The sequence below is a fragment of the Apteryx mantelli genome, chromosome 3 (assembly GCF_036417845.1).
Source record: "Apteryx mantelli isolate bAptMan1 chromosome 3, bAptMan1.hap1, whole genome shotgun sequence".
Lineage (NCBI taxonomy): Eukaryota > Metazoa > Chordata > Aves > Apterygiformes > Apterygidae > Apteryx > Apteryx mantelli.
Window position 1 is genome coordinate 122,862,769 of NC_089980.1, and position 24,261 is coordinate 122,887,029.

General features: G+C 44.1%; 1 protein-coding gene across 1 annotated transcript; it reads left to right on the forward strand.

Moving 5' to 3' along the window:
- The first annotated feature begins 650 nt into the window (after positions 1 to 650).
- RRM2 (ribonucleotide reductase regulatory subunit M2) lies at positions 651 to 6,380 on the forward strand. Its single transcript, XM_067294286.1, has 10 exons — positions 651 to 789; positions 871 to 948; positions 1,165 to 1,296; positions 1,525 to 1,641; positions 2,179 to 2,312; positions 3,465 to 3,559; positions 4,372 to 4,505; positions 4,939 to 5,043; positions 5,181 to 5,294; positions 5,717 to 6,380. The coding sequence occupies exons 1-10, from the start codon at positions 679 to 681 to the stop codon at positions 5,867 to 5,869; spliced, it is 1,173 nt and encodes a 390-aa protein (XP_067150387.1). The 5' UTR covers positions 651 to 678; the 3' UTR covers positions 5,870 to 6,380.
- The last annotated feature ends 17,881 nt before the right edge of the window (positions 6,381 to 24,261 follow it).

Genomic DNA, 24,261 nt, shown 5'->3' on the forward strand with positions numbered 1-24,261 from the left:
TACAGTTTCCCAGAAGATTAGCTCAAGCCTGGAGAAAGCGAAACCTAAGACTCCTGTAGGGTTTATCTACACGGAGACATATCCCGGTGCAAGGTGCAGCAGTTTTATTAGCATGAGGCGCCCCGCTGACACTGTTCACCTGGAATGAAAGTGGATCTGAATCCAAGGGACACTGCTGTAGTATGCGCCCATGTGGAAAGTCGTATGGGTAGGGCAATTACGCTGGAGGATTCTGCGCGGGACGGGACAACCGCGGGGCCGAGCGCGGGCTCCGGCGCAGCGGTTGGGCCCGGCCCGCACCCGCGGCCGTTACTCGGGTAACGGCTCCTCACAGCCACCGGCGGTGCCCCACGACCCCCCCCCGCGCAGCCCCCAGGCGCGGGGGGCGGGGCCGGCGCTCGGGGGCGGGGCTCCCTCGCTCTCCCGCCTTTTTCCCCGTGGCGGGAGCGCCAGAGCGCAGGACAGGCCCTCCTCTCCCGCCTCGGCGACAATGGAAGGCGGGGCCCGCGCCGCGGCTGCGGCCAATGGGCGCGCGGGGGCGGGGGGCCGCGCGCCCGGCTCGGGCTGTGAGTGGGCAGCCGGGCGTTCTGGCGCCAAGTTCGAAGGGGATATAAAGGGGCGGCGCGGCGGCGCGGCCCGCGTCCCCGCCGTGAGCCGCCCGGTACCGGTGCCGCCGCCATGCTGTCCTCCCGCGGCCCGCTCGCCGCCCGCGGCCCGCTCGCCGCCCGCCACGACCAGCCCCGCCTGTCGCCGCTGAAGAACCTGGCGCTGAGCGACAAGGAGAACACGGTGAGCCCCTCTCCCTGCCCCCCCCCCCCGCCTGTGTCCGCGGCGCCCTCCGCACGGCTCTCATCGCCCCTCTCTCCGCAGCCCCCCGCGCTCAGCAGCACCCGCGTCCTGGCCAGCAAGGCGGCGCGCAAGATCTTCCAGGAGGCCGACGGGAAGCCGGTGAGTGCAGGCCCGGCGGCCGGCTGCGCCTGGCCTCCTTCCCCCGACCGCTGTCCCTTCCCCCACTGCCCGGGGTCCCGGCGGCCGGCGCCGCCTCAGCGCCCCCCTGGCCCGGCCCGGCCCGCCGCGGCCCCGTGGCTGAGGCCGGCGCCGCCTCAGCGCCCCCCTGGCCCGCCGCGGCCCCGTGGCTGAGGTCGAGCCGCTCTGTGCCCGCAGGTGCCGCGGGGCGCGGAGGAGGAGCCGCTGCTGCGGGACAACCCCCGCCGCTTTGTCATCTTCCCCATCCAGTACCACGACATCTGGCAGATGTACAAGAAGGCCGAGGCCTCCTTCTGGACCGCCGAAGAGGTGAGGCCTGCCAGCCCCAGGAGCTGCGTCCCTGCTTCAGAGGCGCTCCTCCCGCAATGACATTAATAGTAAAGCTGAATAAGCTTGCCCGATTTTCTGAAGCCTTGAGGGGACAGAACGCACCTTGCTGTGGGGTAGTGCCCTGGGCTCTGGTACAAACATCCTACCTGAAGCCTCTCTTTCCTTCTAGGAGCCCTTTACTGTTTCATTGCTTCTTTCATGTTTCAGGTGGATCTTTCAAAGGATATCCAGCACTGGGAGTCCCTGAAGCCTGAGGAAAAATACTTCATTTCCCATGTCCTTGCCTTCTTTGCTGCCAGTGATGGCATTGTGAATGAAAACTTGGTAAGTGTGTATAAAGGGCCCTGGAATAAACTATTCCACAAAATGAAGCTAACAAAATAAATACATATTTAATGAGGGACTTGCTGGCCTATCTAGCTTGATTACTTGTGCTTAGAAACTTTAATGCTGCCTTATGCTATTTAGCCAAGTGAGGGGATGCTCTTTAAAATCCAGAGGTTTGCCGTTTTCCCCAGAGAGCACAAAGCACTGCCTTATAGTAACAATGGGCCAGTTCAGAGCCCTTGTTCTGCTTCTAATCTGTCAGTGTTCCTCTCCCTAATGGAGGCCAAGTCAAATTAAGATGTTTCTCTGTTCCTCTGGGTACCAAAGAACAACTTGAGACTTGGAGCTTTAAGCAGACTTGCAGCTGTAAGATGCTGGTGCTCTTCGTGTTTCTGTTCAGAATCTGAATGTGTGGATTTAATTTGAAGATAATATGGGCTGAGCAAATGTAGTTCTTTCTATAAAGCTTCAGTACCCTTAATATGCAACTGTTCTTAATAGTTCTGTAAACACTGAGTTACTTATTTCCTCTAGGTGGAGCGGTTCAGTCAAGAAGTACAGATCACAGAAGCCCGTTGTTTCTATGGCTTCCAGATTGCCATGGAAAATATACATTCAGAAATGTACAGTCTTCTAATTGACACATACATTAAAGATTCAAAAGAGAGGTTAGTATTGCTTGATAATGAAAGGTTCAAAACTGATAACTGAGGTTTACATGATGCGCATCACTCTTCTGTGACTTCAAGTCTAAGTTTACAATTCAAACTAGATTAATTTTAAATATCACTGAAGTGCTGCTTAAGACCGACTTTGGAACATCTTTCCTAAGTGTATGAGCAAGATCTCATCTAGATTCAGAGTAAAAACAGATAATTAACATTGAAATAATGGAATGAGACTAAATATCTAAAAGGTAAAGCAGTCAAATAAGGGGGTATATTAAATTACAGTAAGCTCTGATATGGGGAACCCCTGCATTGGTGGATAGCTATGTAGGGAAGTTTCTCTGGGGATAATAGCTTTTTAAATAAAGCAGTCTCTAATACTCTGTGTCCAGTTAATGACTGGCACTCTCATATCATGTGCTGCCATTAGAGATTTGACTATTTTTGGCTTCTTTTTTCTAATATAATAAAGGAAAGCTTCCTTTTGACAGTTATATGTAGATAATGTTGCATGCTTGAAAAAAAACTGATTACAAATATAATAAAAATGCAACTTTCCCATAACAAGATGGATCAGTTCAAGAATTGCATCTTTTCAAAACTAAATGCAGGGCTTTGGGCAGATTGGGCTTTTTTGAGTTATTCTTGTATTGTTTTAGGAGACAAGCACCCTACTGGGGTAATGTGTTGTGTTACTTAAATGCTAGCTGCAGTGTAGAGATACTTCTGTAAATGCTGCTCCTTGGCAAAAAGCTGACTAGCCACATCATTCTTTCCTAATTTTGGGTGCTTAATTGCTTTAACTTTTCATGGAAGCAATTCTTCCTTAAACATTTATGTGCCTTGTCACTGAAAAGTGAAGATCAGCTGGTCTACAGCTTTGAGAACCTTGTTCAAGCATATTTGAGTCAGTACTTCTTTTGGTATTGTCATGACAATTCATGTGAATTGTTGTTGATGTAGGTGAAGGTCATGCAGAAGTAGCTGAACACAAATGCACCTAGATTTGGTACAAATAAAATGGGAGGGGAGCTTATACTGAGGTGAAGGTACAGAGCTCTTGTAAATGAACAAGGCCATCTACAGCTATGAAGGCTTATTGTACTGGTTGCTTTGCTGAAATCTTGTCCTAATGAGTTATATGCTTCTCAGGGAATTTCTTTTTAATGCTATTGAAACACTGCCATGTGTTAAAAAGAAGGCTGACTGGGCCATGCGCTGGATTGGGGACAAGCAAGCAACATATGGTGAGTTATGTTTTTTGGAAGCAAAGTGAAATTCCTTCCCTAAAAGAATGGAGGAACCACAACATCTCCAGACTTCCCACAGTTCATAGGGATTATTGTTGTCATAGGATGAGTAAGCGCTATCTGGAAGATACTGGTATGATTCTGGAGATGAAGAAAATCTTGTTCATCTTGCAGATAAGCTGCTAATGTGAATCTCTAAAATTGCTGGTATTTTGAATAATGGTAGCTCTTGTGGCAATCTTTGTATACTTGGCTGTATGATTAAATTGCAGCTGCTCTTGTGTACTGAACTGCGCTGGCCACTGATCTCCAGCCGACGCATTCAGTTGGAGGAGTTGGAGGCTATGGCTCATCTGCCTTTCTGATTCTTGATGCCTTACTTCAAAGGTGAAAACAAGATGGTAGAACTGATTTCACTGGTATTAGTGTTCTTCATGGCCAAAGTTCTTCACTTGAGCAATGATGACCAGTCACTGACTAATCTGTCACTGAAGATGACTGCTCTTTGTTCAGTGTGTAATCTTTGAGGGTGAAAAGATGATATGACAGTTAACCTGGAGGAAGGAGCATTGGTTTCGGCTACTTACCACCTCCTCTAATTAGTTTTTACTTCGCTATGTAGTTTAAAAAAGTATTTTACTTTGACAGAAGCCTTTACTGTAACAGTTTCAGGGACAGATTATAGCACACTTGAGTAGCAATTCTTTCATTCTGCTTGGAAGATGCAGTTCATGGGTCTGTTCACAACTTTTGAGTTTTAATCCTGAGAAGTTTTCTACATGTTACTAAAATCAGTCTGTCCTTAACAGGAGAACGTGTAATAGCTTTTGCAGCAGTGGAAGGAATCTTCTTTTCTGGCTCATTTGCATCAATTTTTTGGCTGAAGAAAAGAGGATTAATGCCTGGACTCACTTTTTCTAATGAACTCATCAGTAGAGATGAGGTATGAATCAAATACTAACAGTTAAGATGATAATGTCCCACAGTAGCTCAAAGTAATGACATTCAAATGTTTCCAATACTTCAAAAGGAGTATGTTTATAAACAGACAGTGTATAAAGCTTACTAACATGTGTAAACACATGTGGGATCATGGATCTTACAGCAGTGAATGAATGAATTTACCATTTTATTTTCTCAGTAATAGTTCAAGAGTTTCCCACCAGTTCTTGCACTTGGTGTACTTGTCATTTGGAGGAAGTGCACCTTGTATTGTCTTGATTATTTTACCTCTGGTTAGGCAGAAAGTTTAAAAAAAAATCATGTGGCAAGTGCAAAGATGGTATCTAGATATGGGCTGTTTCTTCTGTGCCTCTGATTTGAGTAGCTCTTTTAAATCAGTGTTCCTGAAATGATTTTCTGAAACTTCTTTCCAGGGCTTGCATTGTGATTTTGCCTGCCTCATGTTCAAGCACTTGATACACAAACCATCAGAGGAGAGAGTTAAGGAAATCATCGTGAATGCTGTTCTCATAGAACAGGTAATTGGCTGCTCCTTGTTTAAGAACTTGTTCATAATTAAGCATAAAGCTGGTGAACTGTTGGGTGTAAAATTACCCTAGACAGTACAAAATGAATGCCATGGTTTCTGTACACTAAGTGCTTCTGTTATCTGCAGGAATTCTTGACGGAGGCACTGCCTGTAAAACTGATTGGCATGAACTGCACTTTAATGAAACAATACATAGAATTTGTAGCAGACCGACTTATGCTGGAACTGGGATTTAACAAGGTAAGGCTAATAAGCACACTCTTTCACAAGAAAAATATCATTAAATTTAATTTTGTCCAGAAACCCAAATCATAAAATGACTGCAGCAATATTGGTATAACTTCTAAATCTAGTTAGCAGTCCTGCTGTCATCCTGTTGGGAGACCCACAGAGGGAAAAGCCAAAGCTGTTAATAAGGAGGGAAAAAACTATATGTAAAAGTTGCTGTGCTTCTGCCTACTCCTGGAAGAAGCTGCAGCTAAAAGACAGGAACGAGTGCAGCAGAGAATGCCTGGGGCAGAGATTTCTCTTCACTGTAAAATAACCCCAACTAGACTGCTATTAGGTTCTTTTTGCTTTCTTCTCAGCTGAGCTCTATAATACTGTCCTGTATTTGAGATTTGAACACCCGCAGTGACCACAGAATTGTCTTTGCATTTCAGATATACAAAGTGGAGAATCCTTTTGACTTCATGGAAAACATCTCTCTGGAAGGCAAAACCAACTTCTTTGAGAAGCGAGTAGGTGAATATCAGAGGATGGGAGTCATGTCAAAGCCCACAGACAACTCTTTCACCCTGGATGCGGAATTTTAAATGGACTGAGACCACATGACTTAGCGTGCATGCTCCCCTGTTTATGGGGAAACATTAAACATATTGGGTCATGGTGTTGATTCTTGTACTAAAATCCCACTCTTGCAAAGCGTGGTGATATTGGTACTTTTCAGGAGGTTAGTGTTGCTGCAGCAGTTTTAACTAGACTTTGTCAATGGTATTAATTCATAGAATGCTTAAATGTATCTTACAAAAACAGCTATTCCATAAGCTACTCCATTTTGTGAAATATATGGGCACATTCCTTCTACAAAATGGGAGGTTATGGGCAGTTACCACTAGCTTCTGCAGTTCTCCGCATAAAGAAAGGAGTGACTGAGAAATTCTAGTGTTAGATTTTTTTTTGAATGCTCTGAAGAAAACTCTGGAGGAAGCTACATGACCTCACTGCTTTCTTAGCAGGTTTTAAGTTTACTTTTTACTATTTTAAAAGTTTGTACATAAAGCTGGCACTTTAATGTTCAAAATAAAGAACTGTCTTGTAATACTCTGGAATGGTAAACATGTCTAAATCTTTAGACTTTTGTAACCTAACCTTTCATGACTTGTGCTTTTCTCCTAGTATGTAACTTGAAAGGATGGTGCTGTGAATCAAAGTGTATTGATCTGGAAATTGATCAAAGTACAGAAGCAAACTTGGTATGCAAGGTTGAACAGCTTATTAAAAGTTAGATATCATGGGTACAAAAAACAGCATGCAGCTGGTTTCTGGGCTTAATTGCTTTTCTTTAACGTCTGGGAATGTTATTTCATATGCAGTTTGCTAATACAAAGCTGGGTAGGTTCAGAGGTGTAGTGGCTTCACTGCTTCAATGGGCAAAGCTGTGTGTTAATTTTTTTTGAATTTTGAAATGGACTTCTTCTGCAGGAAGAACTTTGCAGTCATGTGGTTATTTGGTAGCTGTCAAGTCAAATAGCTACCCTTAGGTCTGACTTCCAGAATTACTGCATGCTCAATTAAAATAGTTTTCAGGGTAAAGCCAGCAAATTCAGGCTAGAGCTATATTCTTATCTTTCTACACTATACAGCCAAGTTTTGTTTTTAATGCATAAGAACAGTGAAAAGTGCTATATTGCTGTCACTCCACACAAAACTGAGTGGCAAGGAGTGAGTACATTTAGTAGTACCTCAGTAAGGGCATTTGGACTGTAATCTGAGAGCACAGAACTCTTTCAGAGTTCCTGCAAATGATTTGCAATGAAACAATCTTAAGAATATGATTAACTTAGCTACTGTCTTGATATACACAATAAAAAGTTTCTTCATTGCTCTAATGTAGCACCTTATTAATGAGAACTATCCTGCAAGTGTGCCTGTTCTTCCTCATGTCAATCCAGTTGACATGGAGAAGAAATTTTTATAGATGTTAAAGCACTTTGAAAGAATGCTGGAGTTGACTTCTTTGCTCATTCTTTCAAAGTTATATATAAGCTGATGCTTCTTTGAGAGATGCTGCCTTTATATAAAATTAACCTACTTGCTGGTCTTTGCTCCTTTGCTCTTGATTGCACTGAAGTTGACAGTGTGTGACTGTTCTTCCCCTGAGTCTCTGAAGCTAGCAGGATGTACACACTTTCAAGGCTATCCTAGGGAGCAAAATCATAAATAATTAAAAAAAAAAAAGCAAATCCTAAGCCCCAAAGGCTGGAATTCAAAGTAGAGGATGCCAGACTCTCAACAGATGGTTCTATACTGCCCCTGGGGGACTGATTTGGTAACAGGTCAGTGGTCTGAGAATAATTTCATGGGAATTGGAGTAAGGATACACTAAGTTGAATAACCAGTCACCTCATTTTGAATCACAAACTGATAATGCTTGCTGCTTACATTATTGAGGCAGGTTCATCAGAGTGCTCATTGTAAGCCTGTATGTTTAGAGTGTAAATGTGACAGATTAATAACATGTAGTGGGAGATAAGTTTGTATGACTTGGGCTCAGATTTAGATCCAAACCTATATATATATTTCTAGATGCTCTACTGAAGTGGAGGTTATGGGCAGGACAAAAGGTGAGACTCCTGCCTTCTAGTAGGGTCTAGCTATATCATAGCTCTCTCCTCCTGCTTGAATCTGATACCAAGGAACATAGTACCTGTGTATATGGAAATGTTTAGGGTGGAAAGCTTTAATTTGTATCCTTATTTCTGGGAATAATCAACTTGAACTATTTTCAACAATAATTAATGTAAAAGGGCCCTTTGAAATGGGTGTGTGATGGCCAAGTAAACTTTCTGTAACTGCAACTAGGAAGAACATCCCTTTTAGCTAAGTGTTACTCTCGCAGGGTTATATTCAGATACTATAACTGTGGATGTAATAGAGATGCGGGTTAGGGAGGAATTAAGTCATCAGTAGTTCAACAAGAGAACAAGAACTGCTGTAACTAGTATTAATCTTATCCTTGTGTCACTGATATCTAAATGGCTACTCAGTTTTGGTTTATGTACCTGCTATAATACAAATCAGCTTGTGCTGTATAGAGTGGAGAAAAGCTATGCATCTGGTCTCACCACCTTTAATTCTCAATTCTCACAAGTACTTAAATACACCTTGCTCTTGCTTTGTTTGAATAGATCATGTCCAAGCCTTGACAAAGAACTTATCCACTGAAAATGATTACTTCCTAATGCAACTGAGATGCCAGCTGTTTGATGCTTGATCCTCTTAACCATTGAGATGACTAAATCCTTTATTTCTTTCAAAAAAAAAAAAAAGAAAAAACACACCATACTCAGGAAGAAATTAGTTTTAGTAAAAATTTACCTGACCTGTGTGTATGAGTATGTTTTGAAAGTGAGTTTGAAGAACCAGGAGTGATGTGAAGCAGTGATGAAAGTGCTGATTCTTTTTATATATGAATGAATCAGCAGCTGTCTAGGAGGGGTTCTGGCACAGTAATTGCTGCAAGTGAATGGCGATTAGGTTAGCAGAGAAAAAATACAGAGGGATAAGTAAAAACAGATGTTTAGCACTGTAATACTTCATGTCTGTTAGTTTATGCAGAACTGATCCCTAGCTATGTGCAATTCCTTTGTGTTTTTCATTGCTGTAAAAATTAATAGCTTTAATATTAATAACAATACTAGCTCAGATAAAATGGAAGAACACAATGACTTCAAGTGATGTACCCTTTCTCTTGATATATTAATTTTCTACTGTAATTTGTTTTTAAAAAATGCATGGGTACAGGTAAGAAAGCTTCTGTATCTCTTAAACTGACACATTTTCACTTCAAGTAACTTGTCAAATTTATTGGAAACCTTAGGCAATGTGGAGGAGTAATAGCAGCAACCTAATGTTAGACTTGTCCTCAGGAAGCAACTGCAACATTAAAATGTAATGACAGAAAAAAAAAAAGTCCCCAGATTTCTCAAATTTCCTGGAGTGATTACAGCAATTAGTGCACAGAAGAGGTCAGAGAACAGTTGCTGCCATTCATGCCTGCAGCAGGGCACAGCCAGCCTGCAAATCTAAAGGCATATTAGCAATCTGGTGCAATCCCTGAAGGGTAACCACTTCCTTTACACCAGTCAATAATCCAAAACTTTTGCCCAGCAGAAAGAAATAAATGAATGGAGTTGTGCTCATTCAAATCCTACTTTTCACAGTCAGCAACAGCTCATTTTGTTTTAATCTGTTGATTACCTCTTGGTACTTTGGTCTCTCTTTTGTGCTCCATAAATTATGAAGAAGAAAATGCTTTATACCAGAAACGATTTGAGAATTGAGAAGAATCAAGTTGCAAGGCCTGCTGTTTTTGGAGGAGGTTTTAGGAGTTTACATAGCTTTTGGGACTGTTACTGATATCCTAAGATCCACACAGCAGAGACAGTCAATTGGTTTCTATGCTAGAATAGAGCCTTTGCCTGAAGAACGGCAAAAAGATTAAACTGACATAGATGAAATGCATTTGGTAGGTGTCAGATCCTTGTGCCAGACTCTGCTTTTTTACAGATTAAAAAAAAAAGTTCTGCCTGATTGCTCTTTGAAATGATGATGATGGTGATGCTACTTCCTGAGCCTGCAGAGGAACTGAGAAAAACTATTCTTTCATCTTGTTGAAGTATATTGCAAACTTTAATGATGAGATCTTACTGCCATCGCTGATCAGCAGAAAAATGGTGATGTTCACTGAGCACGTGCTGTGGAGTTAAATAGATAGCTATGGAAAATTGGGTAAAGAAGGAATGCCGATTTCCATTCCCACATCTGGATGTTACTGACGCTCAGCTGGATTTCATCTTAGAAACATACGTTGCCCCCAGGATCCAGAGGAAAAACCCAGTGAACAGCAAACCCTGGGGCACTGCCTGACTGCCCGAGCTGAGGCTTTGCTGGCTCCTGAAGGTAGCAGACTTCCTTGCACGCCACAACATGTTTTTGCCTTTGCTGGAGAAGAGTCTGGTTTGAAGGTGAGAATTATATACTCTCAAAGAAGATGTTGTGTTAAAGTTTTCCCTGCTACTGTTGCTTATCCTCTTTCTGAAAGCTGAAATTCTATGAGCTACATCAAGGAAGAATGAATTTAAAATAGAGCTACCTTTTTTTCCCCCAGCTGTTATTCATTCTTTTTTTTCCTGAAACTTCAAATATTCAGAGAAAAAAATACCTTAGTTGAATGGCCTTTGCGATTCTTTCCAACAACCAAACGCCTCTTCTGCTTTTTCACCGGTCATAGTACAGTGCATAGCTTCTGCCACAGGCAGCATTGCTTTGTTCGTCAGGTGATGATTAGTGTGTTACTGCGAGGTGCTTATGCTCTACAGCGCTTGGGAGCACTTGGCTGGCATTGAACGCTCCTGTGTTGAGGTTTTTCTTTTGGCCTAAGGGTGAAGACTCATGTTGGATACGCACTGGTGCTTGTTAGGAGCAGGCTGGGGAGAAAAGCATCCCAGACCAATTTCTGCTCTCGGTTACTGGTAAGCAATTTGTTGTACTTTTTAAGCGTTGCAGGATTTAGCTGAAAGAAGTGGGCAGCTCTTTGCTGAGAGATGCACAAGGCTCGGGACTGCTGAGTTTCCAAGAAACGCTCTTCGGCCTCATGGCGGTTTCTGTCCTCTGCCTCTCGCAGCTGGGGGTGCTGGTAGCTGGCTCTCCTCTTAGTCTCTAGCGTTGTTGGGTGTGTTGGCCAAATCTAGGATGACTTGTGTGTTTTTTCCTCCCCCTTGGATCAGGCCTGGCAATACATCAGAATAACATTTTCTGGTGGATTCTCATTTTAATCTAGTAGGAAGGGGGTTGGGAACATTATCCAAACAAACTGTTAAGGATCTAAGCCAGCCTGTTAAATCACAGTTGTGTAAGCACTGTTGAGTCCTGAGTTGTTTGGAGATATTTTCTTATGTGGACAAATTTCCAGGCAAACCAGTTCTCGCAGTGAAAGTGTGCCCTGGATGTGTTTCCGGGGAGAAGGGATCTCCAGATCTCTGGCTCTACTAGATACTGGAGCATCAGTGTAAAATTTGCAAAAATAAAGTGGTTAAGAAGCCCTAACCCCTATCTGATATCGTGAAACTTGGCACACAACTCATTTGGGCCCAGGTTTTTATTAAAATGTGGGGCCTCTCCCTCCCATTCCCTTCAAAAACCCATTTGGCACCTGTCTACATCTTTGACCACTTCCATAGAGCATTGGCTTGTTTAATAATTTGCGGTCCTTCCCCGTTAGCTTTAGCCGTATTGCTGGTTTTAACAATAATTGCTGATTAATAATACAGGGAGTTTTGCCTATCTTCTGTCTTGGCTAGGGAGCTGCCTACCTTGCTCACCCTTAGTCAGCTTGGAGAATCCAGTCCTTAGATGCTCTCCAAAATGATACACTCAGTCATTTAGCTCAGAGGCAGTTGCAAACTTATCTTTATCTGGGTCAGGCTATAGCAAACACTGACAAGCGCTGCTTTGCCTGTGTCATCTAGCATCCCTCTGCTGCATTGCTCTACGGACGAGAGCCTGTTGCTGCTGGTGTGACTGCAGGGTCTGCCTGCTGACCGGGGTCGGCTAAAGCTTTTCTCTTTCCCTTTGGAAAATGCTGCCTCATTAAAATATTTTGTCAGAACATCTCTCTCTCTGAAATATTCAACTGGCAAAGTCCTGACATGATTCAGACCTCAGATGAAGTATCTGGCTGCGACCAGGTTTCTCGTGGTGGTTTTCTCACTTCCTTTGTCCTGTTTTGTGTAATGATTTTGTTTTGATGTGATCTGAGTGTTTTAGTAGGGTCGTGTCAGGGTTTGGGAATGGATCTCCCTCCTCCCACCCCCGAGTCTCTGTTCCAGGAGACATTGAAATGCTTTTTCCCAGTTCAGGACACACATAAAGAGCCATCTCAGGTTCCTGTCTGCTTTAATTTTAACTTGGTTCTGTACATAGCAGAGAATGTGCTGATGGATAGATTTCCATGTACCTCTGCCTCTCCTTGATATTTAGTTAAATGATTTATTTCCTCTGTGAATTTATTTTCAGGGTGATGCTAAAATATCCCCCCCGCCCCAAACAAACAAGAAAGTAAATTTCTATTTGCTTCAAAAGATAACATGCCGCAGAGCATCAGGGAAGAGTGACTTGGCAGGAAGGCTGCAATGAGCTTTCATTAGATGAACTTCAGAAGCAGTGTTTTTAAGCAGAAAGTGTATTAGAAAGAGCATTTCACAATGGACTAATGGCAGCAGGACCAAGTGTTTTCATTTTAAATGTCTATACTGGCTGTAAATTTCTATTATGACACTTAAATGCAGTCTCAGCTAAAAGGAGGGCTAAAATGTAATTCACTTCAAAAGGGAGTAGAATATTAATTGTGCATTGGATTTTTTAATAACTTTAAGCAAAATACGCTGCAGGTTTATCTAAGGTTTAATAATAACTGCTGTTTCAATTACTGCTTCTGGAAGTTGTATCTCTCATTTCATTGATATTGCTATTACAGTATAATACTGTAAATATAAATACAAACTTTAGAGAAGTTAGTCTGATCAAGATAGCTGGGTTTATTGCTGTGTGTGAACTAAGACTGGTAAACACTGGAGAACCTAACAGGATTATTTTTAATACATGTTTCCATAAAATGGTTATCCCTTGTCAAATTGAAAAGCTATTTACTATGCTAAGAAGGCTAATTTTATGGTAAGTTTTTAATCTTGCCACCTTTTGATTATATAGTAATGGAAAGTGCAGTATCACAGCTAAATCCCAGGATTATGTACAAAATAATAGGATGGCTGGATTACATTTAAATTAATTAAAGCTAAAATAATATTTCAAATAAAATGTTAAATATTGTTATGCAGATATTCAAAAGCAGCACTTATGTCTCCAAATAACACATGAAAAAACAGATTGAGGCATATTTAAATATGCATATAAACTCAAATATAGCTGTTCAGGCTCCTCAGAGGGAGGGAGTTTTGTGTGGCTTAGGGAAAGTTGTTCGTGGTGATAAACCAATTTAGTCTAAAGAAAGGCATTTAGGGATGGGCTTTTAAAGACGATCGTACACCCGATCCCTGCGGTCATGTTGACGCTAGTGTGCAGGGATTTGTTTGAAAGGGCAACTGCTTTGCACCTTGGGATCACGCCCCTGGCAGTGGAGAATAAATTTCCAGATCTTGGCCCCCTGTGTGCAGCCTCGTCCTCCCACGGCCAGCGATCCCCCAACCTTGGCTGGCAAATCGCCTTCCTTTCGGTTCCGCCTGCCCTGTGCCTTTCAGTTCCCACATCTACACGCCTTCTCTGCCAACTCTAACATTATTTTTTTTGTGAATTAGGCCACTGCCACAAGAGTTAATCTAAAAGCTAGTTTTGGCATGAATTATGCCAGATAGTAGGTTTCCTGTCACATGTATTAGCCAAAGGTCAAGCACTAAATTTTACTGTCACCAAGTTGTGGGTTTTTTAAATTCTTTTAAGGAAGCAACAGCAATTCCCGCAGTTCAGGTGACAAGAACGTGACACAGCCTTGAATCTGTGGTGCGCTAGCCAAAGCAAGCAGCAGGAGTTAGCTGTGCCGCTGCGCTGGTTATGGCCAGGTTGGATCTGACAGACGTGCACCAGGGGGTCGTGTTCCTGTCTCTTCACTGAGACGCTGCATGCCAAGCATGATTAGATTAGGAAGAAGTATCAGGCAACTGTCACCTCGGGGTAAAGCCTGGGATGCTGAGGCTTTCCTTCCCAGGTGCACTCAGCACTATGTGATGAATACAGTGGTGCTGAGAGTAGGGTTGGAGAATGTGTGTGCAAGGTCTTCTGCTTTGCACAAGGTTTGGAAGCAGACCTTCTCCTTTGGGCCACCTGGAGCTGCCTGCTCTGTAGCGTGAATATTTCCCTTGTAACCTCATAGACATGGGACTATGAGCGAGTACATCATATGTCCTTAATTTCACCACATCAGGTGTTACAGCAGTACAGCTGAGGACTGGAATGGGTTTCCAGTGGATGTGCTGTGTTTTAACAAATGTCAAAACTCCGTTATTGGTCTTTCACACTCACTGCTCTGGATGCCCTTTCTGGGCTGGGCTATGCTCTTTTTCTGGATGTATGGCTGTTCATGCTGTATGGCTTACATAGAGACGGACTTTTCAGGGTGCAGCCACAAGTACCTTCAGGAAAGAGAGACCCTCATATCTGCTTTTAATATAGGGTTTTCTCTCAAGAATCGGGGTTATGTCTCTCCTTCTTCCAGCCAATGGCACAATAAAAAAAATCCAAGAGGAAAGATAGATTTAAGTGTTAGAAATCTTGGAGTTGATAGGAGGATGTCACAAAAAGAAAGCAGAGAGGGATACTTCTTCTAATTCTTCTAGTCAGGGTCGGTTCTTACCTCAAGGTATGGTCAATCCAGAAATAATTTACATTGGGTGCAATCACACAGTGAATTTAGGGAAATGCAGGTGTTAATGGTGGGTTGGCTGTATCTGGGTGTACATGTGCTCTCTCTCCCTCTGATGTTAAATGAAGCAGTAGGTGATATTTGTCCCAGGTGGAAAGCAGTACTTGTTTTGAGTAGCTTTACCTTAAGAGTGCAGTTGACTTGCTGAGAAAACCATATATTGTTGAGCTGGTAGTTCATTTAAAACAACAGACTGCTCTAGACTGAGCTGTCATCTTCTGAATGACTCCAGGGGTTTCACTGGAGTGGTTAGTGGGACAGCTTTTGAGGACCTAGCCTGAATTCGTAAAAACACCAGCATACAGTAATATTGGAGAAGCGGCCACTAGAGGGGGGATGAAGCTGAAGATAATGTTCTGCTGCTCGGCATGGCAGCATTGCATCTGTGCTCTTCTCTCACCCTGTTGTCTCCATGTCTTGGCCAGCACGCCGGGAGAGCAGGGCCTCATTAGCCATGTCCCTGGTCAAACACGGCCGGTGTTAGCAGGCCTGTGCTGGCCTCCACTGCCGCCCCGCACATGAGGAGTGTTGAGTGGTGTCTGCCAGTTTGGCTGCACTAGTGCGGGAAACACCTTGCGGTGGCAGCGGTCGGCCGGGGTGGTTCGGAGCTGTCGGATACCTGCCTGTGACGGCTCTGAAATGCTGCGGGCTGGTTTCTGAGGGCACTTGAAGTCATTTTATTTAGGGTCGACCATCCTCTGCTTCCCATGTGTTAAAGCAAATAAAAGGCTTATCTTGTGTCAGCCAGTCCTACACGTGCAGGCTGGGAGAACCCAAATAAAAGTACCATGGTAACAGCCTAAAGCAACAGCGGCTGGCCGGCTTGCTGCAGGTGATGAGCCTGCTGCCACACTGGGAAACTGCTGGGAGTTGTTGACAAAGCAAATAGTTATAAGCCTCATGCTAAATATTTGTGGGAAAGTTTGCTGCGCAATGGTGAATATTATGACTTAGTAGCTAAAAATAGAACTCACGCTGATAGTTTTTAAGTCTTTGGTTTCACTGCATGAGATGTGATTTTTCAGAAGAGCCCTGCATCTGTGTTCCCCTTGAATTCAATCACAGCATCTTTGCAAATCAGGCCTTTTGTGCCCCCTGAAAATCAAGTCCTTAAATAGAAGTAAAAGTGATGGGAAAAACAGGCTTTGAAGTTGTGCTAGCAAGACTACAATTATGGTGGCTGTTATGTCCCATGCTTCATCTTGAAAAGAGTTCACCAAAGGGAGACTGGAAAGGATTTCTCATCTTTGTGTATTATTCAGGAACTAGGTTCACAGGCTTTTCAAGTTGTTTGTGCTAAAGAGAGACAGAGACTCATCAGGAGGGACAAGTGGGCTTCTGTGAACCACAAATGACTTGATCCTGCCCTCGCTGAAGTGAACGGCACAACTCTGTATTGTCTGTAATGAGGCAGAGATCAGACTTGGAGGCTCTTGCAAACCCTACCCTAATTAACTAACTGTTGGCTTAACCTTTCCCAGGAGCTTGGAGTGTGACGGGGAGTCCTGCTTGGTCCATCCTGAGGCTTTGCAAATCCTGCTCTAGAGCTCCTAAGAGGTGAATTAAAAAATGACTTTTTTTTTTCTTTTTTATCTTTATTTTTAAAAGAAAAGCCTTTTTGTCTTGGGAACCCTGAGAGCTTCATGGTAGTGGTGTGAGCCGGAGGTAAGGCTTTCATTCACTGTGCTGAGCTGTTCTCCTGCCTCCCATTTACTGTGAGTTGATCTTGCTTTCCCTCTTGGGAGTGGGGATCAAAGACCCGGTTCTCATGGAGAATGGTCAAACTTTGAGCTGGGAAGCAGCTTGGTGTCCTTAGATTTTTCTTCTGGGTGCAGAAACTTCAAGCCGAGTGACTGATGAAGTGGAGTAAATATTGCACTTTGTGGGATATTTTGCAACCTTATCACTGACTGATGGGCCCTGTGAGCTCTTTTGCTCCTGAGATCTGGCCCTGTAAAGCCATACTTGAAGATGGTACTAACTTGCAGGAAAATTCAAGCCTATATGTGAAGCCAGTAAGGCTTTCTGAACTACTGACCCCCTAAGAACGGCCTGGAGGGTGCGAACTTCTGAGTCACACTTCGCTGGTGAAAATCCATTCAGTCACGTAGGAAAACATTGTTGGAAGCGTGTATGGATGCATAGTTAATCTGTTTCTTGCATCTGAAGGATGTATGGATGTTATGTCACTGTCTTTCAAGGACCATGCATTGTAATAAAAGCCACTCTCCCCAGGCAGAATATAGTATTTTTTTCTCTTCATGTAGCTATTTATTTATTTTGATGGTGTTTCACTAGCTTTCAAAATAGTAGTTTCCTTAATTATTTATACCTAAAGCATCAAAGAAGGTTTCATTTTTGCCTAGTTATGGCAAAATGATGAGTCAGAAGAGCGAGTGCCAGTGTCATCTGAGGAACCTTGATATTTATAAGAGGAAGTTTAATTATAAACTGCATCACCCTTGTGTCATTTGTGTTACCCAGAGATGCTATTAGCCTCGTCTTGCACTGTAGGGCTGTGGGTCCCTCTACAGAGCAAAAGGTTGCTAATACATTTTAGTTTTGCTGCGGCGTCTGTACCTTGGAACAGGACTTTTGGCATGGAAGCAGCAGGTTAGCGCCGAAGCAAGGTGGGACAGCAGGTCTGCATTAGCTGTGTCTGCAGCGTGACTATGGCCTCTGCGCGTTATACTTCTCTGTTACAGTAGTGGCACACTGCTTTCTGAGTACAGTTTGCTGAAAGAGTGGACTATTCTTTTTTGGAATTATAAGAGGGAAAAAAAACCTGGTGTTTTCTAGAGCTTTTCTCAAAATTAGGCTTCTGGGGGAACTTGGAGACTAGTCTTTGCTTTGCAAGAAACTTCCTGAACTGTCTGCAGGGAGAGTAATTTCCTACGAGGCAGCACCAGGCTGATGTGGTCGTATTTCCCTGGTGTTGACTGTGATTAGGACAGGTGTATGACAAATACCATTGCCCTTAAAATTTATTGAATAATCTCCCCAAACAGTTGTTAATTATTACATAAAGCCACTGCCCTTAGTCTTTGAATGACACAATACAAAAGATATATATTTTTAGATAGCAGATTGTCAAAGGGATATTTATTCATCTTAGATAAAGAGCGATTGGTGTGGAACTGACATGTGGCAGCATGACAAGCAAATGCCATGTGCGAGTTGTTCTGGGATTAATCTTGCCTAAGTTTACATGCTTATGGCGGAGAAATTTATATCTAGCCTGGTAACCTTAGGCTCCCAATAAGCATTAACGCGGGGAAAAGGGGACAATTCATCTGACTGATGTCAGACACTATTTTACAGAGGTGTAGTGCTTAACTAAGTGCCTGTTTCGCTCTGTGGACGGCACAGGTGATCTCGGTGACTAACTCCTATATTGACATTTACACCTGGGCAAGTGAATTCCAGGCTTCAGGGTGGCTGCGGGAAGTCCTTGGCGCATTTGAAGCCTGATGCCCAGCCACCTACATGGGGTCCAGCCTGTCATCCACCAGCTTGCTCTTTCCTCTCATGTCTCTCTGCTGGCCAAAACGCAGCCTTTGCTGGACGGGCACTCCGTTTGCCACTTAATCCCTCGGGGTTACGTGATTACTAAAGTGCGGGGGAGCCCGTGGAGGGTGACTTATGCTAATGCGCTGGCCCGAGCGCCAGCAGGCAGCCACGGTGCAAACCAGCACGGCTAAATCCAGCAGCGCCCATCTGTCGAAGCTGCTCTCTGCAGACTGGCGGACTGTTGCCAAGTTTTGAGCAGCTGCCTGTTGTCCCGGGTTGGGAGATGCTGAAGCCTTGTTTTAGCGAAGGTAAATAGGCATAAAAAAGGCATTCATGTGACAGCCATTTTGGTAGGAATGAGTGCATCATCATGTCCACTGCAATCACAGTCATACATAGGTTCCTCGCATCGCTTCACCTGCCAAGTTCGCGAGTGCCTGTCTCCCAGGCTTGCCTCTCTCGTTCTTGATCTCATCTATATTGCCTTTTGCTTTGAGTTTTTATTCCTTCTTTGCATGACCTGGTTTTCCTCTCTCCCTTCCTTGTGCTTTCTCCCTGTCTTGCCTGATGGTTTACTTGACATGGAATCAAGGCAGTTGAAATGTAGAGTGTAAACTGCATGTTCAAGTTGATTTTTCCTTCTGATGCCTGCATCTGCAAAGTGGCTGAAAATGGGGAGGGTAAAGGGTGTTGGAGCATTTCTGCATGGGGTGTACGGGTGGCCCTGAGCCAGCACCGAGCAGGTCCCAGCTGTGTCTTTGCATTTGCACAGGCTGGTGCCTGACCTGTGCTGCAGCCTGGCCTCTGCTGAGAGGTGAGCATGGAGACCACCTATGGGAACTATAGGTCTTGAGACAAAGCCTTCCTCCTGCAAAAACTTATGAGAGAGAGACCAAAATTTAGGTCATGCTTAATCTGTATGAAAGATTAACAAAAGTTGAATGGATGTTCGTAAGCATGGACTTGAGAAGCTGTAGTAAAATTAATGAAAGCCCTTGAGAAGTAGGCATTATATATAGATATAAACAATTTATTTGCATGTTAATTTATATGTTTACTAAGAGATATGTAACCATTTATTATGCATCTCCTAATCACTACTGACTCTTTATATGAAGGTTCTGCTCAGTCTGAAAGTGGCCTGTTGCTTACTGAAATGACTTTTTCTGCTCTCTCCTGTAGTAACAACATAGCACTGTCTGTCATTCTCTACTTTTGTTATTTCTTTCTGATTCTTCACTCATTTCAATGACAAGTCCTCAGACAGAGAATTCATTCCCTTCCTTGGCTGCTAATGTATTTGACAGGTCCTTGGAGGAAAGAAACTTGAACATTTGGCATTTTTGCTTCCACTGAAAGGACCAGTGATAAGGACAAAACCCGCCCCTCTGGTCGTATCTTCTGCTCAAAGATGCACCTTCTTCCAGCTGCTGAACTCCCTTTCTGCTCTGCTTTCCCCTGAGTTTAGTCCCAAGACACCCGGGGACCATTCGTTAGTGAGCTCTGCGTTGCACAGCTGCAGCTGCGTGCACTGGGCTGGGGGACAGCATCTGCTATTGCGTGTGGCAGGTAGTGTCTGGGATATTAACGTCATTGCGAGCAGCCCCACATGGGGAGGGAGCAGAAATTTGCTGGCAGGATTGAGGAACTAAAGTGGAAGATGCAGCAAACTTATTATCGGGCTGTTTCTTGAAAAAAATTTTTTCCAGGCTGATGGGATTAATCTTTTCATAAGCACATGATTAGATCTGTGAAGAAATAAAATGCTGATGCAGGCTTTCCTTGGAGGGGAGTTGGAAAAATAATAAAGCACAACTTTTCTTCTATCTTACAAAATCAGTGTTTCCCCGAAGGATTGAGGTCCTGCCACAGAGCGCTGGCTTTGTTGCACTCTTATAGCTACTTGGCTATCCCGGAGCATGCTGTAATGGGGGAAAAACCCTCCTGGTGAGTTCAGCCTGTGGATTTCATGGGTCCTGTCACTAAACCTGCCCCTGAAAAAGCTCTGTTTGCAATTGGCAAAGAGACCAGAGATGGCTCCCCGCCACACGTGTTTTAGCTATCTGCTACAGAGCACCCAAAAGCTCCCTAGCCTGCTGCAGCTGACTTCAGCCCGAGTGCTCGGCAAAATCCCAACAGCTGAACATGAAACTTTGTAGGGAATCCTTCCTGGCCGGTTGATGAGGGGCCAAAACCCAGGAACAATCCTCAGGCTCCAGTGCGTATGGAGGGGAAGTAGCCATGGTGTGTCGCTGCTGACGCTGCCCGCCGGCTCTGCTCCCCTGCGTACGCAGAGAGGTGGTACAGGTGGCACAAACCTCCAGGTGTGCGTGCCGGTGGGATCCAACAAGGAGACTCAAGAGCTGCCTTTTTGCTGCTGGAGAGAGTTTTATGTCCAGAGCGTAGCTACTTGACAGCCCTGATTAGCTCTGCCTAAAACGCCAGGGTATCTACCTGTCCCACCAGCGTTTATAGGCCTGGCTGCAACAGCAGCGAGCAGGTGGTACCCAACGCTGCCAGCCCTGAATGGGATGTCCCCCCGCTTGCTCCCTGGTCTTGGGCTGTGAGCGACTGCCCCAGGGATTTCTGACTCTGCCTGTCCTACTTGTTCCTTGGAGGGTAAATAACTGAGCACTAGGCCAGGGGAAGAGCCTCCAGACAGGCATCCCTAGTTCAGTGCATGGGTGGTCAGCTGGTGAGCAATTTGAGTGTTGCTTTTCTGGTGGTTTTTAAGTTGCTTGATTGCCAGGGAGGCTGTGACTGAATTGGGGATGCTGGGAAACCTGAACTGGGGAGGAAGAGGAGGAAAGGAAGAAGTAAGATAGTAAGGGCTGCTGAAATTGCCACGTGCCTTGAAGGCAGCCTGACTTTGGTGTGCTTCTTCCAGCCACTGAGTGTCACGGCCTTGGGGAACCCGTGTCCTCTCTCATCCCTGCTCTTCAACCTGCTCCAGTATGTGATGTGTATTTGGTGACTTGGCTCCTTGGAAGTAGGTTTTGGGGTTTTTTAGCTTGCTGTTTCCAGTCAGCAGCTGCTTGCTGGGGAATGGGTGAGGAGCACCCCTGGAGCAGGGGTGGGAACCTGGGTCCCTGCCTCCATGGCATGCTAGAGGCAGATGAGCTCATTCATTTTGGCATAATGGATGCTCAGCTACGATATATGAAACACAGCATCATTAGAGGAAACACTTGAGCGAACCCAGCTCTAAGATACCCTGGAGTCTGGGGTTAGCTGAAGTGACTGAATTCAGAGGCCAGCTGAAGTCCCCGAAGGAGTCGAAGGAATTAGACCAGACTCTCTCGTGTTCCCAGAAAGACATTTAACTCCTGTTTCAGGAGCTCTTTTTCCCTTGCCACTGGCCAGGAAAGGCTGGAATAGTCCAGGAATGAGATGTTTATTCAGTGACTTAGGCGAGCAAGGAATGAGGAACGGGGAACGGGGACTCGCCCCAACCCTCTGGCCAAATTCAGACCAAAACAACCATCATTTTCATGCAAATCCATCACCGTGTCATGGTGCGGAGCATTTATCTTTGGCTCTTTGCTTCCGGTTGTTAAACAGCAGCAGCTCCAGCATGTCTTGGTTTTCATGCAGTGGCGACTGAGGGATTGATTCATTTTTATAGTTTATGCAAGTGCTTTTATGGTTAAATATTGTGTGACTATGTCTGGTGAATGAGAGCACTTTTAGTTGTGAATTGACCCCTTAGAGAAGCCCATTTGCTAATGCAGTGGGAGAGAAAACAAAAGCTGAATTAATTACAGGACTTCATATATTCTGTTGTGGTATTGAAATGAACAGAAGCAACTGAACTTAACTGGAGTAATTGATAAAACCAAACAAAACTGAAGAACTACTAAAAATACCAAATTGTTCTGGAGTGCTTTAATAATGAAATTAACAGTGGAATTAATTAAAATAGGTGAAAGACAAGTCAGAAGAGGAATATCCCACAATCTTTCTCTGTATTTTACTGAGTTTGCCTTTGAGACTTGCATGGTAGAGAGCTACAGTGAGTGAACTATGCAGAATGTAAACAAACCCAGGTCATGTTTTATTCAGTTTAAGGACAGGTAAGATTTGAATTACATAGGCTTGGATTCTGAATCTAAACCTGGGAGTAGCAGGTTCACGATTTAATAGTGCATCTTCATTTAATGATATTCCAGTTCTTGCAGTCCACAGGCAGTACTTTTTAATTGCATTGCAGGGATAACTTAATTTAGATTATCCAAGTCATCTTCATCAAGATAAGGTCAAATCTCAAGGTGAGGAAACCTTAATATTTTGATCATTTTGGAGACATACAGATAAAAAAAACCTCTGGTTTTGAAAGTGTAAGACTTAGCAATTATTTCAAATCTGAGTGGTCAGAGCCTTAATAGCAAGAAAAATATTTATTTAAATATATAAATGACTACCTATAGACATACAAAAAAATTAAAATCACCTGATGGCGTTTCAGCACTGCCTGAGCGACAGTGATCCTCCGGGCTGGCATGGTTCGGACGTGCGAGTTTTTGTATGTAATAGTGTGGTGCAGCTAGAATTGTCTTTGAATTCCTCGCCTAGTTGTATCTCTCTGCATTTCAGCTGATGAAGACAGGTGTCTACCGTCCATCTAAAGCCATGCTTTGACTCATGCTTCTGAGTCTGAAACACTGCATGCTAGCCTCTTTTTTCTACTGTATTTTTCCCAGAAGGCAAGGATAATATTAATCTCTCAGTCCCGTTGTTTTGGAGACCGTGCTAGTTTTACTAGCTAAGTTTCCATCTAGAATATCTGCGGCTTGTGTTATTCTTTCTCACTGTCTTCCTTAAAACACTTGTGTACATCTTTTGATGTGCAGCAGTGAACAGATGTGTTTCTTCTGGAGAGTCTGCATTATGCTTAGGACGTATCTGCATGAGGAGGTTTACTTTAAAGTGACCTGTTTTGTTGCAACAGCTTTATATGAAGTGGCAGGCAGTAGTTATATCTGAGCAAACAGCCAGTTATCATTTCATAGCTTTCATCTTGCACGTTCAAACTGCCTTCAGAGCATCCCTGACAGCGCTAAATGTCTATCCTGTGCTCCTGTGGGCTGCCAAGGACATGGGCACCTGGTGGGGTATCTGGAGAGTGGATTTCTCAAGCTGCTGTCACCTCTTCCTGGCCTTCCTGTGGTTGATGATGACCTAACTTCCAAGTCTTGTCAGATCTTTGGAGGCTGGTGCCTCTCCGTTTGGCAGAACTGGTTGGGGGCATACCTGGCAGCTGTGTGTTTGCCGTGTAAACGCAGTGCTGTGGTTTTTGCAGCAGCAGGAGCTAAAAGTAAAGCTTCCTCTTCTTCAGACCCACCAAGCCTCGCATGCTGGAAGCAAGATCCTGCCGCGCGATTCCTTTGGGAGCTCTGTCACTTGCACGCAGTACGTCAGTGGTGTCACCACCTCCCCATTATTCTGGGACCTTGTGTGCTGGATGTGGCTCTGACCTGCAGCGTCTCGTGCCTGTGGCTGAGGAGGGGCTGCAGGACCCTGCTGCTGTTGGGTGGCTCCTTCCCAGCCACAGTCAGGTCTCTGACATGGCTGGGCTCGTGGGCGCATGATCTCCTCCCCTCTTCCAGGCTTTCCAAACTTTCTTTTCTTTTTTTTCAAAAAAACCCCTCAGATTTTGATCAAGTATGATGGAATTCAGACAGATATAGTCACAGTTGTCACGGCTTGCTGCAGGGAAGAAATTATATTCTTATAAAAAAGAAAAGAAAAAAAATGAAAAGATTGCCTGCACAACTCTAGTAGTTTGGATTAAAACTCAGACAAAAGATTTTTGCTCTTTGTCTGAACTACTTACTTGAATGACTTTGTGGAGAGGGGAAGCAAAAGTTACCTAATGCAATTCCGAAACGTCAGTCCTGACTGTTAAAAGATCCCGTTGCACTAAGGCTTGCAAATTGCACGTCATTTCCTAATTAAAAAATGATGAGCATAACTGGGTCT